The 17,849-nt window shown below is 42.9% G+C and overlaps 1 protein-coding gene across 1 annotated transcript in view; it reads left to right on the forward strand.

Annotated features, from left to right (window-relative positions):
• LOC144605249 (chitinase-3-like protein 1) overlaps positions 1-17,849 on the forward strand; it is a 36,805-nt gene that overhangs the window by 18,230 nt on the left and 726 nt on the right. The window contains exons 11-14 of the mRNA XM_078420344.1: positions 4,148-4,231; positions 6,218-6,399; positions 13,015-13,071; positions 13,354-13,427. Coding sequence (XP_078276470.1) covers positions 4,148-4,231; positions 6,218-6,399; positions 13,015-13,071; positions 13,354-13,427 — 397 coding nt within the window. The remainder of the gene's footprint in view (positions 1-4,147; positions 4,232-6,217; positions 6,400-13,014; positions 13,072-13,353; positions 13,428-17,849) is intronic.

The following is a 17,849-nucleotide window of genomic DNA, read 5'->3' on the forward strand; positions in this document are numbered from 1 at the left end:
ACTCCATCCAAAGACCCAGTCTTTCCAGTTGAGGCAGAGGTTCACCTGCACCTCGTCCAACCTCATCAGTTCTTTTGGGTGGGCGGTTGGAGCGGTTGGAGTAGCGGCCGGGCGGTAGGTTTAGTAACCGAGCGCGGGGCTTTGTTTGGAGAGTATGACTGCCAGGGCAGTTTTTTGTTCTGGGTGTCGGATGTGGGGAATCTGGGAGTCTGATAGTCTTCCAGACATCCACATCTGCGCCAGGTGTGACGAGATGGGGCTCCTAAGGGACCGTATTAGGAACCTGGAGCGGCAGATTGATGACCTCCGTCTGATCAGGGAGAGTGAGGAGGTTATAGATAGGAGTTACAGGGAGGTGGTCACTCCTAGACCACGGGAGGTAGACAAGTGGGTCACTGTTAGGGGGGGCAAGGAACAGAGGCAGGGACTAGGGAGTACCCCGGTGGCTGTACCCCTTGGAAATAAGTACTCCTGTTTAAGTACTGTTGGGGGGGACAGCCTACCTGGGGGCAACGACGGTGCCCGGGCCTCTGGCAAGGAGTCCGGCCCTGTTGCTCAGAAGGGTAGGGAAAGGAAGAGGAGAGCAGTAGTAATAGGGGACTCTATAGTGAGGGGGTCAGATAGGCGTTTCTGTGGACGCAGTCGGGAGACCCGGATGGTGGTTTGCCTCCCTGGTGCCGGTGTCCGGGATGTGTCTGAGCGTGTCCAGGATATCCTGAAAGGGGAGGGAGAGGAGCCAGAGGTCGTGGTACATATAGGTACCAACAATATAGGTAGGATAAGGGAAGAGGTCCTGAAAGGAGAATTCAGGGGGCTAGGAAGAGGGTATAAAAAAAGGACTTCCAAAGTAATAATCTCAGGCTTACTGCCTGTGCCACGCGATAGTGAGAATAGGAATGGAGTGAGGTGGAGGATAAATACGTGGCTGAGGAACTGGTGCAGGGAGCAGGGTTTCAAGTTTCTGGATCATTGGGACCTCTTCTGGGGGAAGTATGACCTGTACAAAAAGGACGGGTTGCATCTGAACCCGAGGGGAACCAATATCCTGGCGGGGAGATTTGCTAAAATAACTGCGGAGACTTTAAACTAGTACGGTTGGGGGGAGGGACTCAAACACAGATAGCTAATAGGCAGTGTGTGAGGCAGGAGGCAGAAAAGGGAAACACTCAGACCCAATATGTAGGAGAGAAAGAAGGGAAAAGAAATAAACTGAGAATAAGAAATGATGGGTCCCTTAAATGTGTATATTTTAATGCTAGGAGCATTGTAAGAAAGGTGGATGAGCTTAGAGCCTGGATTGATATCTGGAAGTATGATGTTGTGGCGATCAGTGAAACATGGTTGCAGGAGGGTTGCGATTGGCAATTAAATATTCCAGGATTTCATTGTTTCAGATGTGATAGAATCGGAGGGGCAAGAGGTGGGGGTGTTGCATTGCTTGTCAGGGAGGATATCACAGCAGTGCTTTGGCAGGACAGACTAGAAGGCTCGATTAAGGAGGCTGTTTGGGTGGAACTCAGAAATGAGAAAGGTTTAGCAACACTTATAGGGGTGTATTATAGACCGCCAAATAGGGAACGAGAATTGGAAGAGCAAATATGTAAGGAGATAGCAGATATTAGTAGTAAGCACAGAGTGGTGATTGTGGGTGATTTCAATTTTCCGTATATAGACTGGGAATCACATTCTGTTAAAGGGCTGGATGGTTTGGAGTTTGTAAAATGTGTGCAGGATAGTTTTTTGCAGCAATACGTAGAGGTGCCTACCAGAGAAGGGGCAGTGTTGGACCTCCTGTTAGGAAATGAGATGGGTCAGGTGACGGAGGTATGTGTTGAGGAGCACTTTGGGTCTAGTGATCATAATGCCATTAGTTTCAATATCATTATGGAGAAGGTCAAATCTGGACCAAGGGTTGAGATTTTGGATTGGAGAAAGGCTAATTTTGAGGAGATGAGAAAGGATTTAAAAGGAGTGAAATGGAAATTGTTGTTTTATGAAAAGGATATAATAGAGAAATGGAGGATATTTAAAGGTGAAATTTTGAGAGTACAGAGTCTTTATGTCCCTGTTCGGTGGAAAGGAAAGAATAATAATTTGAAAGAGCCGTGGTTTTCCAGGGAAATTGGACACTTGGTTCGGAAAAAGAGGGAGATATACAATAAATATAAGCGGCAGAGAGTAAATGAGGTTCTTGAGGAATATAAAGAATGTAAAAGGAATCTTAAAAAGGAAATTAGAAAAGCGAAAAAAAGATATGAGGCTGCTTTGGCAAGTAATGTAAAAGTAAACCCCAAGGGGTTCCACAGATATGTCAATAGCAAAAGGATAGTGAGGGATAAAATTGGTCCATTAGAGAGTCAGAGTGGACAGCTATGTGCTGAGCCGGAAGAAATGGGGGAGATATTAAACAATTTCTTTTCTTCGGTATTTACCGAGGAGAAGGATATTGAATTATGTGAGGTAAGCGAAACAAGTAGAGTAGTGATGGAAATTAGGAGGATTAAAGAAGAGGAGGTACGGACACTTTTGAAGAATATAAAAGTGGATAAGTCTCCAGGTCCTGATAGGATATTCCCTAGGACATTGAGGGAAGTTAGTGCAGAAATAGCAGGGGCTATGACGGAAATATTTCAAACGTCATTAGAAACAGGGATGGTGCCGGAAGATTGGCGCATTGCGCATGTTGTGCCTTTGTTTAAAAAAGGTTCTAAAAGTAAACCTAGCAATTATAGACCTATTAGTTTGACGTCTGTGGTGGGAAAATTAATGGAAAAGATACTTAGGGACAATATATATAATTATTTGGATAATCAAGGCCTGATTAGAAACAGTCAACATGGATTTGTGCCTGGAAGGTCATGTTTGACTAATCTTCTTGAATTTTTTGAAGAGGTTACCAGGGAAATTGATAAGGGCAAGGCTGTGGATGTTGTCTATTTATGACTTCAGTAAGGCATTTGACAAGGTTCCACATGGAAGGTTGATTAAGAAGGTTAAATCGTTGGGTATTAATAGTGAGGTTGTAAGATGGATTCAACAATGGCTGAATGGGAGATACCAGAGGGTAACGGTTGACAATTGTATGTCAGGTTGGAGGCCAGTGTCTAGTGGAGTGCCCCAAGGATCTGTGTTGGGTCCACTGTTGTTTGTCATTTACATTAATGAACATTAATGATCTGGATGATGGTGTGGCAAATTGGATTAGTAAATATGCAGATGATACTAAGATAGGTGGAGTAGTTGATAGTGAGGTAGATTTTCAAAGTCTACAGAGAGACTTGGGCCTTTTGGAAGGGTGGGCTGAAAGATGGCAGATGGAGTTTAATGCTGATAAGTGTGAGGTGCTGCATTTTGGTAGGACAAATCAAAATAGGACGTACAGGGTAAATGGTAGGGAATTGAGGAATGCAGTGGAACAGAGGGATCTGGGAATAACTGTGCATTGTTCCCTGAAGGTGGAATCTCATGTGGATAGGGTGGTGAAGAAGGCGTTTGGTATGCTTGCCTTTATAAATCAGAGCATCGAGTATAGAAGTTGGGATGTAATGTTGAAATTGTACAGGGCATTGGTGAGGCCGAATCTGGAGTATGGTGTGCAGTTCTGGTCGCCAAATTATAGGAAGGATGTCGACAAAATGGAGAGGGTACAGAGGAGATTTACTAGAATGTTGCCTGGGTTTCAGCACTTAGGCTACAGAGAGAGGTTGAACAGGTTGGGTCTTTATTCTTTGGAGCGTAGAAGGTTGAGGGGGGACTTGATAGAGGTTTTTAAAATTTTGAGAGGGACGGACAGAGTTGACGTGGGTAGGCTTTTCCCTTTGAGAGTGGGGAAGATTCCAACAAGGGGACATAGCTTCAGAATTGAGGGACAAAGGTTTAGGGGTAACATGAGGGGGAACTTCTTTACTCAGAGGGTTGTGGCTGTATGGAATGGGCTTCCGGTGGAAGTGGTGGAGGCTGGCTCGATTTTATTATTTAAGAGTAAATTGGATAGGTATATGGATAGGAGGGGATTGGAGGGTTATGGTCTGAGTGCAGGTAGATGAGACTAGGTCAGGGAGAATGGTCGGCGTGGACTGGTAGGGCCGGACAGGCCTGTTTTCATGCTGTAGTTGTTATATGTTATATATTGTATCTGCTGTTCCAGATGACAATTATCTACATCGGCAAGACCAAACGCAGGCTTGGCAATTGTTTCGTTCAACAACCAACGTGCTCTCCCGGTGGCTGAGTACTTCAACTCCCACTCCCAGTCTGACCTTTCTGTCATGGGCCGCCTCCATTGTCATAGTGAGGCCCGGCGCAAATTGGAGGAGCAGTGTCTTGTATTTCACTTGGGCAGTTTACACCCCAGCGGTATGAACATTGACTTCTCTAACTTCCGATAGCTCCTCTGTCCCTCTCTTTCCCTTCCCCTTTCCCAGTTCTCCCACTGTCTTCGTGTCTCCTACTACATGCTATCTTTGTCCCGCCCCCTCCCCTGACATCAGTCTGAAGGAGGGTCTCGAAACGTCACCCATTCCTTCTCTCCTGAGATGCTGCCTGACCCGCTGAGTTACTCCAGCATTTTATGTCTACCTTCGATTTGAACCAGCATCCAGAGTTATTTTCCTACATAATGGGGGACCAAACATAGAGGAAGCGGAGAACAAACAAGATGAGAGTTTGAGTAATATATATCTATAGATAAATAGGTAAATAGATACCCTCCCCAATTAAGGCAAGGATGTCCAATGCCACCTTCACCACAATGTCTACCCATCTCTTGCCGCTGTACACAAATATAGTCATGCTAATCTTTATAGCGACCTATTTCACAAGCCACATTTGTACTCTTAATATAAAATCTGTTAACATTTTCCTTTATCTTGCCTGCGCTCCATTTTGCCCTCTTGAATGGCGCCTTGAGTGTACTGTCTAAGTGTACTAGCTTGTACTCGCAGAGGGATTTGGGTCTGCCTAAATCTGATATATACCTCATTTTTTCTGACTAGAGCCTCAACATCTTTTATCAAATAGGGTTCCCTAAACTTGCCACTTTTGCCCTTCATCTTAACGGAAATATGCTGCTCCTATATTCTTGCTGAATCATTTTTAAAATTCTCACACTTGCCAGCCATCCCTTGGTTTTTTTCCCCTCTTCCCCCACCCTCCCTACTACAATCAGTCTGAAGAAAGGTCCTTCCCCAAAAGGTCACTTATTCATTTTCTCCAGAGATGCTGCCTGACCCACTGAGTTACTCGGCATTTTGTGTCGATCTTTGGTAGAAACCATTATCTGCAGTTCCTTTTTATTATATTACTAGAGACTGCGTGGACCCGTTGGGTCCAAATCTCTCCTGCGGATCGGGAACCCTCCCGCAACTGACGATCCTGCGGGCCGGGCAACCCGTGGACCCGTTGCCTGGCGGGGTGTGTCCCCCGGGGCCGGGGGGGGGGCAGAAAAAAACCCACTGACCTTGGCCCTGTGCATCCAGCGCTGCAGGCAGAGCAAGCCGTGAACCCAAAGCCTCTCCTGCAGCACGGCGGTGACGGCCATCTTGTGGACCCTCTGCCGCCGCGATGCATCACGGGAGGAAGGTCAGGCTGGGATGAGCGCCGGTCCTTCGAGGGGGGGAGCTCATTTATTAAAGTTTATTAGGTAAATTGATTTTTAAAAGTAACAAAAGTCGATTTATTGAGACCGTGGGGGAATGGTGAATAGGGTGGGCCTAAAATTGTGCTATCGTGTACCGTTTTTCTCTGGATGAAAACGGCACAAAGAAACATACGGGGATCAAACATACAGGAAGAGGGAAACAAACAAGATGAGAGTTTTGGTAATATATATAGATTGTTCAATGGTGCTTTATTGTAACATGCACGAAGTACAAATGCACAGTAAAATTATTTTCCTACAAACAGTCCAGTAGAGTATCAATATACCACCACCAATTAGCAATTATATAGAAATAGTCTACTGAGCCCATGTACAAGAGGTGCCATGTTTTGCCCCATTTTCCAAGTGCAGTCCACGCTCCAGTTGTTATGAGCGATGCCGGATTCAAGCAAGCTGCTATGGGCTACCAGCCATCGCCTTCCTTGCCGACCAGCAACAGACATCCTCTCGTCGCCCATCCACCTTTGTTCCCTGGGGGTGCCTCCCACAGCTGACCTCGAGGGCACGGTAGGCCAGACTCCAGTTTCCTCTTCTACCGGCTTCGCTCCACGTCCATAGTTGTCGTCAGCTCCATCCTCCCATTCCCTGGTCTTCGGGGGGATGAGCACTGGCAGTTCAGCAGGCTCCCCCTTCTAGGCCACAATCTGCCGGTTCCTCCAACCATGGTGGTTACCACCTGCAGGCCAGGATATGATGAGTCTTGCGTTCGGCCATGGTCCGCCAGCTCGGCTGCTTCCCCAGTAGGTCGTGGTGCCTATTAACCCCTTATATTGTGCAGGAAGGAACTGCAGATGCTGGTTTACACCGAAGATAGAGACAAAATGCTGGAGTAACTCAACAGGACAGACAGCATCTCTGGAGAATCCCTTATATTGATTTTGTTGCCTTTTTGCCACTGATTTTTTTACATGAACATAGGCATAATTTAAATATCCCTGGTCTTTTGAGATCTGAGAACATGCCATATAATAGAATTGCTGAAATAAGTGCCAGAACATTCTTCTGATTTGATATTCGTATATCTGAATCTATATTCTTTTTTTTTCTTGCTTTATTAGGATTGCCGTCAGGCACAACCAAGCCATTTGTGACAATATTGGTGATAATTATGGCAACTTACATTTCCACAATGAAAATTCTAGTTGCATTGATCCAGGAATACTAAATACTAAATAACCTCTCATGAGTATTGTCCTGAACCTATACATTTTGTTGAAGCGTGTAGTTAAAAACATAATTTGAGATAATGCAGTAGTAGAATGAAAATAATGTTGTTTGTAATAAGAATTATCAGATTTTTCTGTACGAATGTTATTTGTGATCAAAATAATCTGTTTTTACTGTGGTATGGGAAAAACCTACAAGAGGCGAAATCTACGTAACTTGATTTTCCACTAGAAAATATGTCTGTTGGAATATATGGCTCGTTGGACTGTTGGTGAACAAAATCTCAAACTTAAAGCTGCAGAGATAAATCAGAAAAAAAGTGACATGTCCTAGTTAAAAATGCAGTATAAACCATAAAAAGTTATCTTTAAGTTTCAGGATGCCGTCACAAAAACAATCATTAAAAATACTGAATACTATTCTGTTAGGTTCTGAGGACTGGTGACGTTAAGAGAATGTAAAACAAACCCTATGTAAATACTTTAAATTATATTTATGTCGCAAAGTAATCGAATCATACAGCACAAAACTAAATCCTTCAGTTCAACTTGCGCACACAACCTCGATGCCCCATCCAAGCTAGTCCAATATATGCCTGGGCCCTATCTTTCTAAACCTTTCCTATCCATGTACTTCTCCAAATTGTTCCTTATACCCACCACCCTCTGGAAAAAGTTTCCCCTCAGGTTCCTATTAAATCATTTCCCTCTCATTTTAAACCTATGCCCACTTGTTCTTGGGAAGAAGATGCACCCTATCAAGTTCCCTCATCATTTTGTACACCTCTATAACACCACTCCGCAGTCTCCCGATAGTAATCTTCACTGTCTATGATACCATCTATTTTGATGTCATCTACAAACTTAGTAATCATGCCTTGAACATTCTCACCCAAATCATTGAAATATAAAATAAAGACCAGAAAGAATACATCTACCACTCTGCCCTCATCAACCTTTTGGTTACTTCAAAAAGCTCAACTTCTTTTTGTGGGACATGATCTCCCACGCACAAAAACCATCATACTGATTATCCCTAATCATTCCCTGTTTTTCCAATTGCATATATATCTAAACCCTTCGAATCCTCTCCAGTAACTTTCCAATCAGATTTTGGCCTAACCCAGGTTTTTGTTAAATCGGGCAGAGACTAAATCACTCTAAAGTCTGGCACTCACTTGTGACTAATGATAATTGATATAATTCAGCCAGAACTCGTTTCCCAGTGTCATTGGATATGCCGATCAGGCCCAGGAAAATTATCTGCCTTCATGTGCCTGAGCTTGCTCCCCCCCTCCTCGACTGTGACATGGACTGTTCAAGACATCATAATCATAATTGTAATTTATTAGCCAAGTATGTTTTGCAGCATACAAGGAATTTGTTACCATCACGATTAGTTTTCCCAAGTTCCCCAGTCTTCATGTCTTCCTTTGTGGTAAAAACAGACAAAAAATGTTCATTGAGGACATTGCCCATCTCCTGCGGCTCTACACATAGATGACCACTTGTTTTCTGAGGGGCATTATTCTGTTTCTGTTTACCATTGTCCCCTTAATATACTTATGAACTCTTTTTGTATTCTCCTCAATCTTAAGGTACCAGAGCTATCACATGCCCTTTTTAAATATGCTCTTCAATCCCCTATATCACTCTGGGGGTAGACTTGATGCCAGTTGTCTATACCTGACCCATGCCTTTTTCCTGAACAGTGCTTCGATTTCTCTTGTCATCCAGGCTTCCATACTCTTAACTGCCTTGCCCTTCACTCTAACATGAACATGCATACCGAGAATGCTAATTATAACACTTAAAAGCATCCCACTTTTCCAAAGTGCCTTTGCCCACAAACAACCTATTCCAATTGACCTTTGCAAGTTCTAGTCCAATACCATAAAAATGCCCCTAATTTAGAAATTCAGCTTGTGGACTAGCCCTATCTGTCTCCATGAATACTGTTGAGCAAATAGTTTTTCATTTTATTTTTCATTAGATATTTTGAAAATAGAAATCTACAACCAAACTATTTAACCAATGGGTAATTTGAATAGTATTACTGTGAACCACAAAACAAATGTGTTTGAAAAGTGGTTTGAAATGTCCACCTTACTGGACTTTATACTATTTGAAATGTCCTTAAATCGGCTAGTATTTTCAGAAAATTCCTTTTATCTGCAATAAATATATTTGAGAAATGTGCTCTTAATTATCTCCATCACCCAATTGACAAAATTCTCCTGAAGTCACTTATTCCAAGTGACATCCTTAGGAATTCTAACCTTGTTCAGTCATGAAGTCCAAACACCGAAGATGTAAAATTTACGGTGAGGGGGAAAGATTTAATAGGAACCTGAGGGTCAACCTTTTCCACATAGGGAGGTGCATATACGGAATGAGCTGCCAGAGAAGGTAGATGAGGCAGGGACTATAACAACATAAGACATTTAGACAGGTACATAAATAGGAACGGGTAAGATGGATATGGCCCAAATTCAGGCAGGTGCAACCAGTGGAGATGGGCATCTTGGTTGGCATGGAGAAGTTGGACCTGTTTCTGTGTTGTTCAGGTCTATGACGAACCTCAGCCAAAGTGTATATGCAAATATATGCAGGGTTTTTCATGTGGTAAATTGAATTCAATGTTTTATCACGATTATTGATGCTTTTTAAAAAATGTGCGGTGAGTGAAATTATATTGTGCCTTTGACAACAAAGAAATCTTCCTCTGTTTTACATAACTTTGTGGTCCTGTATGTTATTTAAAATGTTTTGATTCTGTTCAATTTCATTGTATTCAAATCAATTATTTAATAATTGATCCTTGTTGTAGTCCGATTGCTTAATGCATATGGTAACAGATTGGACATAATTTGTTTCATGTAAAGAGCAAGATTTTAAGAATAAAAGATTTGGAATCAGAAATCACATAGCATGGAAGGCCTCTTTGGCCCATCCCGTCGATGCCAAATGTTCTGCCTATTTACACTGACTCCATTTTCCTGCATTAGCCCCACAACCTTTTTTTTACATCTTTCCTTTCAATGTCCCAATGCCTTTTAAACATTTTAATTATATATGAACCCACCACCACCTTTGGTAGCTTGTTACCACCCTCTCTATACAACAAATAACCTCTTAGACCGCCTTTAAATTTATCTTGTAGACTCTTGTCCTGGTGAAAAGATTCTATCTATTTTGTTTATAGCTCTCGTTATTTTATAAAGCACTGCTTCAGCCTCCTACGTTCCAGTAAGAATAAACCCAGCCAATCTAATCTCTCCTTGTAACTACAGAATTATTTTCTGTCATATTTCTGATTAAGTTGTGAGTTACAGCATAATATACAGAAGAAAACTCCAGTTATAATATGGATCCAAATCCGCTACAGCTGACCTCGGACATGTTTCGGGTAATGTTTGATCAATGGTGATACAAATCATCACATCCTTCCCCCACCCTATCTTTTCTCTAGGAAACTAAAGTGCATTTTTCTTTCCCAATTACAACGGGTCTCTGACCTAAAATATTACTTTCTCATTCCACAAATGCTGCCTGACATGCTGAGTTCTTACAATATTTTCTGTTTTATTCTTCTTTTGTGTCCATCATCTATGTTTCAAATGTTACATCACTGTCATCGTCTGTCCTGAAAAGGGCGCAAGCTTCCGGCGACAATCAGTGGGAGCCATCACTTGTACAGTAGACGATGGTGGTAGCAGAATTAGTTCAAGATACTTCCAGTTTCCAGCCCCGTGACGTGGACGCTTCTGCTATGGGGCCTTCTGTTTTATTCAAAAGATGACACTGACAGCCACAACACACCCCGTAATGGGAGGGTAAAGAATCAGAAACTTGGGTCCTCATTACTAACAATGCCATGGATAGACATGTTCACCAGTTTTGGAATCTGGAGGCAGATTAAAAAAACAGGCTCTGAAGGTTAGACACAAACTGCTGGAGTAACTCAGTACATCTCAGTAGAATCATACTGTGAACACATGCAATGTGGGGTTTTTTCTGAACCCGGAGAAAGAGTTGGCAGATCAAACCAAGAACAACCCATCAAGTCATATACAAATAGATCAAGGACAACATTTCTCCCAAACTGCACACCGATTGTCAACATTCCCTCAAAATGCCAATTTATTTCCGAAATGTTGGCATCTCATATCCAGAATAGAGGCACTCCCATTTCTAACACTTGAACCAGGATTTCACATGGCCAGTGTGGAATTACAGTCTCTCTTTGAAATCAGTTCACAATAAATAGGAAGAAAACAAACTTAAAACACAGCTAAGACAAGACAAACTATATTTGCATTTCTCCTTTGTTAAAACTTTTGTAAGTAAGAGAAAAAAGAATAAAGAGTTAAAGTTCACATAGTTTCTAACACATCTCCAAAGAAAAAAAGAAAATATCTGTGTGTGGCTCCACCCACACACAATGTGCACAACTTCTTAAAGAGGCACTACCTCTTAAAATAAGAGATTCTACAAATATTGGAGGAGCAAAATCAGTTCAGTGACATCCTATTTTCGCTGGACTATAGGATGAATTCAAAATTCTCCCAGAACTGTCCCATTAACAAGTAACAATGTTTGATGCAGGAAAAATGTTCCCAATGTTGGGATGCAGGAAAAATGTCCCCAATGTAGGGAGACTCCAGAACCAGGGGATACAGTCTAAGAATAAAGGGGAGGCCATTTAAAACTGAGGCGAGAAGAACTTTTTCACCCAGAGAGTTGTGAATTTGTGGAATTCTCTGCCACAGAAGGCAGTGGAAGCCAATTCACTGGATGAATTTAAAAGAGTTAGATAGAGCTCTAGGGGCTAGCGGAATCACGGGATATGGGGAGAAGGCAGGCACGGGTTACTTGAAGATGATCACAATGAATGGCGGTGCTGGCTCAAATGGCCTTCTGCACCTATTTTCTATGTTTCTATGCAACTCACTTCATTCCTTTTTTTAACGTCCTAACATACAAATCAAAATCCACTCACAAGTTGCCTCACCTCATGCAATATGCTGAATCTCTCTGCTATTTACATACTTAAAACAATACAATTCTCATCAAAGTAAAACACACCTCAAGGAAATCATTCAAAGACTTTCACATAAGACTTTGATGCATCAAAAGACACGTTCATATTTTGTTCATACATACAACACATACAGAAGGGTCTCGACCCGAAACACGCATACACTTAAGACTCTTAAGCAGTAAACAATTTTAAACAAAATTCTGTAAACAGTAAACAATTTCAAATGACTAGTTTAAACTGTAATAGTTCCGTGTATGTTATTTGCCACCATAAACAGACCTTGTCAACTTTAAACCCAATTTTCTCCAATCGCGACTAAACCTTAGAACTTAGATTATACTCTTGGACCATCGACTAATTACCCTAACCTTATCATTATATTCTAGATTTGAGACCGTTCTCAAATGGAATTCTCAGTTTATCTTTGACGCCACTGTGAGATGTAACTTTGGTGCTCACAATCACGATGCCAGAGACAAAGTCGTGGTAACAAGAAATATTTATTTACGAGTCTGCAGAGCCGGGTGCCTCTCCAAATCGAGACACAGTGTCTTCTTTTTATACAATATTATTTCTTTGAATTTCCCTCCCCTTCAGGCTCCTTCCAATCAGAGCGCTGAGGTGCACAATCTTCTGTACCGCCCACGGTAACTCCCAGATCATACATCGCATGTAAATGGTAATTAGCAGTTTCAGGATCAGGGGCATATTTGCAATATTCATTTACCTCATTAAGCAAGCGCAGTAGCTATCTACATGACTCATTTTAACCCTTTCCTGCCGCGTAGACACCTTCTTAAGATTGTGGCTGATTGTGTAGCTTATCTCTGTCCACAATCATTCTCTCAGTGTCTTAACAAAGGCAGTGTTAAATTTTTGTCATCCTGTCTCTGGGTTTAATCATCCTGTCTCTCACAAACCCTCAGTCCCCCCCCCCCCCCCCCCCCCCTCCTCCATTCCTTCAGGTATTAATCATCCTGTCTGGTGGTTTAATCATCCTGTCTCTCACACCACTTTAAACTCATTCAACCTTACCTTAAACTTATCTATGCATTACTTTGACTATCAAAATCCTGCTAGGTACCTTTTATTCCTTTATCGGCAAACATCCCGGACGTTCTTTAATTACTTTTTACTCTTCACAGCAACACGTCCACGACGTGCCTTGTGCATCTCTGATGTCCGTTGGTACCTTTTACTCGGTAAACAAACGTCCCTAACACATTCTATCCAATTTCATGACAATTCACAATTTTGGTTACTTTTTATTCGGCAAACAAACGTCCGTAACTTGCCGAATGCATCCATGGTGCATCTTAATCAATTTCATGCCAATTCACAATGTATCTAAATGTAATGGGTACCTTTTATACAAAAAAAACACACGTCTCTGACGCGCCTTATACATCCCTGATGCATTGGTAGTCCCGGATGACAAACTTGCATGCTCTGTTACCTTGGAACTCCGATGCGTTAATATTCAGGATCCACTTTTACCAATCACAGTCTTTTTAGCACTTTTCTGCAAAGAGAAAATAATCAGTGAAAAGGTCGAAAGGTGATACGTCCGTCCTTGTTCAAGGGTTGGAACTGAGAGAGAGAGAGCCGAACCGTCAAGTCGGTGGAAAGCCCCCGCAGTACAATTGTACCACTGGAGGCCACAGGAAGACCTTTCAGCCGATAAACATCCCTGAGCAAGCGATCTCGGTGGAATGTCCAAACTGACAAAGTCAAATCTTTAATTAGACTCAAGGAACTATAAGAATAACATCGGCGGTGGGTTTTACTTGAACAAAGGGAGAAGTGTCTCAGTCAGATGCTGTGATCACAACTCCCAAGTTCAGTAAGTACAGCAGAACATTTATACACCCAAAAAGATAATAACTGAGGAAGTACAGAGGTGAGGTGATTTGACAGTGGATCGCGACTTCTCGGTTCTGCATGAAACTGGATAGAGATAATGGCAGTGAATGTGTTACGAGCAAATACCGGCTGCTGGCTTCTGAGTGCCGCGTGTGTAAAGGTAAGGACCATGAACATGTTGACAACTGATAATAGCTGGCGTCCTCTGAACTTAGCACACAGTGGAGTTCAAAGGTAGTGACAACAAACATGTTAATGGTAAGTGTGTGTATTGGAGGAATAATGGCAGTGGGTATGTTAAATACCAAATACTAGCTGGTGTCCTCTGAACTTCACACGGAACGGAGTTCAAAGGTAGAGAAAAGGAAGATGTTAAATAACATACTAACTGGCAGCTTGGTTTAATGTGCCAATGGATTGTACACCTTCAATAGCTTTTGGGACTTCTGCACTGAGATAGACACAAAGTGCTGGAGTAACTCAGTGGGTCAGGCAGCATCTCTGGAAAGAGGGAATGGGTGACGTTTCGAGTCGAGACCTTTCTTCAGACTGAGAGTCAATAGACAATAGGTGCAGGAGGAGGCCATTCGTCCCTTTGAGCCAGCACTGCTATTCAATGTGATCATGGCTGATCATTCTCAATCAGTACCCTGTTCCTGTCTTCTGCCCATACTCCCTGACTCCAGTATCCTTGAGAGCTCTATCTAGCTCTCTCTTGAATGCATTCAGAGAATTGGCCTCCACTGCCTTCTGAGGCAGAGAATTCCACAGATTCACAACTCTCTGACTGAAAAGGTTTTTCCTCATCTCAGTTCTAAATGGCCTACCCCTTATTCTTAAACTGTGGCCCCTGGTTCTGGACTCCCCCAACATTGGGAACATGTTTCCTGCCTCTAACGTGTCCAACCCCCTAATAATCTTATACGTTTCGATAAGATCCCCTCTCATCCTTCTAAATTCCAGTGTAAACAAGCCTAGTCGCTCCAGTCTTTCAACATATGACAGTCCCGCCATTCCAGGAATTAACCTAGTAAACCTACGCTGCACACCCTCAATAGCAAGAATATCCTTCCTCAAATTTGGAGACCAAAACTGCACACAGTACTCCAGGTGCGGTCTCACTAGGGCCCTGTACAATTGCAGGACCTCTTTGCTCCTATACTCAACTTCTCTTGTTATGAAGGCCAACATTCCATTGGCTCTCTTCACTGCCTGCTGTACCTGCATGATTCCTTTCAGTGACTGATGCACTAGGACACCCAGATCTCATTGTACGTCCCCTTTTCCTAACTTGACACCATTCAGATAATACTCTGCCTTCCTATTCTTACCACCAAAGTGGATAACCTCACACATATCCACATTAAACTGCCATGCATCCGCCCACTCACACGACCAGTCCAAGTCACCCTGCAACCTCATAACATCTTTCTCACAGTTCACACTACCACCCAGCTTTGTATCATCTGCAAATTTGCTAATGGTACTTTTAATCCCTTCATCCAAGTCAATGTATATTGTAAATAGCTGCGGTCCCAGCACCGAGCCTTGCGGTACCCCATTAGTTACTGCCTGCCATTCTGAAAGGGACCCATTTATCCCCACTCTTTGCTTTCTGTCTGTCAACCAATTTTCTATTCATGTCAGTACCCTACCCCTAATACCATGTGCTCTAATTTTGCCCACTAATCTCCTATGTGGAACCTTGTCGAAGGCTTTCTGAAGTCAAGGTACACCACATCCACCGGCTCTCCCCTGTCAATTTTCCTAGTTACATCCTCAAAGAATTCCAGAAGATTAGTCAAGCATGATTTCCCCTTCGTAAATCCATGCTGACTCGGACCTTTTCACTACTATCCAAATGCTCTGCAATTTCATCTTTTATAATTGACTCCAGCATCTTCCCCACTATTGATGTAAGACTAACTGGTCTATAATTTCCCGTTTTCTCTCTCCCTCCTTTCTTAAAAAGTGGGATAACATTAGCTACCCTCCAATCCACAGGAGCTGATCCTAAATCTATAGAACATTGGAAAATGATCACCAATGCATCCACAATTTCTAGCGCCACCTCCTTAAGTACTCTGGGATGCAGACCATCAGGCCCTGGGGATTTATCATCCTTCAGTCCCATCAGTCTACCCAACACCATTTCCTGCCTAATGTGGATTTCCTTCAGTTCCTCCGTCACCCTAGGATCTCTTGCCACTAGAACATCTGGGAGATTGCTTGTATCTTCCTTAGTGAAGACAGATCCAAAGTACCATAATAGATAATAGACAATAGGTGCAGGAGTAGGCCATTCAGCCCTTCGAGCCAGCACCGCCATTCAATGCGATCATGGCTGATCACTCTCAATCAGTACCCCGTTCCTGCCTTCTCCCCATACCCCCTCACTCCGCTATCCTTAAGAGCTCTATCCAGCTCTCTCTTGAAAGCATCCAACGAACTGGCCTCCACTGCCTTCTGAGGCAGAGAATTCCACACCTTCACCACTCTCTGACTGAAAAAGTTCTTCCTCATCTCCGTTCTAAATGGCCTACCCCTTATTCTTAAACTGTGGCCCCTTGTTCTGGACTCCCCCAACATTGGGAACATGTTTCCTGCATCTAATGTGTCCAATCCCCTAATTATCTTATATGTTTCAATAAGATCCCCCCTAATCCTTCTAAATTCCAGTGTATACAAGCCCAATCGCTCCAGCCTTTCAACATACGACAGTCCCGCCATTCCGGGAATTAACCTAGTGAACCTACGCTGCACGCCCTCCATAGCAAGAATATCCTTCCTCAAATTTGGAGACCAAAACTGCACACAGTACTCCAGGTGCAGTCTCACCAGGGCCCAGTACAACTGTAGAAGGACCTCTTTGCTCCTATACTCAACTCCTCTTGTTACGAAGGCCACCATTCCATTGGCTTTCTTCACTGCCTGCTGTACCTGCATGCTTCCTTTCATTGACTGATGCACTAGGACACCCAGATCTCGTTGAACTCCCCCTCCTCCTAACTTGACACCATTCAGATAATAATCTGCCTTTCTATTCTTACTTCCAAAGTGAATAACCTCACACTTATCTACATTAAACTGCATCTGCCATGTATCCGCCCACTCACACAACCTGTCCAAGTCACCCTGCAGCCTTATTGCATCTTCCTCACAATTCACACTACCCCCCAGCTTAGTATCATCTGCAAATTTGCTAATGGTACTTTTAATCCCTTCGTCTAAGTCATTAATGTATATCGTAAATAGCTGGGGTCCCAGCACCGAACCTTGCGGTACCCCACTGGTCACTGCCTGCCATTCCGAAAGGGACCCATTTATCCCCACTCTTTGCTTTCTGTCTGTCAACCAATTTTCTATCCATGTCAGTACCCTACCCCCAATACCATGTGCCCTAATTTTGCCTACTAATCTCCTATGTGGGACCTTGTCGAAGGCTTTCTGAAAGTCGAGGTACACCACATCCACTGACTCTCCCCTGTCAATTTTCCTAGTTACATCCTCAAAAAATTCCAGTAGATTTGTCAAGCATGATTTCCCCTTCGTATGCTGACTCGGAATGATCCTGTTACTGCTATCCAAATGCTCAGCAATTTCGTCTTTTATAATTGACTCCAGCATCTTCCCCACCACTGATGTCAGACTAACTGGTCTATAGTTACCCGTTTTCTCTCTCCCTCCTTTCTTAAAAAGTGGGATAACATTTGCTATCCAATCCACAGGAACTGATCCTGAATCTATAGAACATTGAAAAATGATCCCAATGCTTCCACTATTTCTAGAGCCACCTCCTTAAGTACTCTGGGATGCAGACCATCAGGCCCTGGGGATTTATCAGCCTTCAGTCCCATCAGTCTACCCAAAACCATTTCCTGCCTAATGTGGAACCAGTTCAACTCGTTTGCCATTTCCTTGTTCCCCATAATAAATTCCCCTGCTTCTGTCTTCAAGGGACCCACATTTGCCTTGACTATTTTTTTCCTCTTTGCATACCTAAAAGAGCTTTTACTGTCCTCCTTTATATTAGTGGCTAGTTTACCCTCGTACCTCATCTTTTCAACCCGTATTGCCTTCTTAGTCATCTTCTGTTGCTCTTTAAAAGAGTCCCAAT

The sequence above is a fragment of the Rhinoraja longicauda genome, chromosome 24, assembly GCF_053455715.1.
Source record: "Rhinoraja longicauda isolate Sanriku21f chromosome 24, sRhiLon1.1, whole genome shotgun sequence".
NCBI classification, from domain to species: Eukaryota; Metazoa; Chordata; class Chondrichthyes; order Rajiformes; family Arhynchobatidae; genus Rhinoraja; species Rhinoraja longicauda.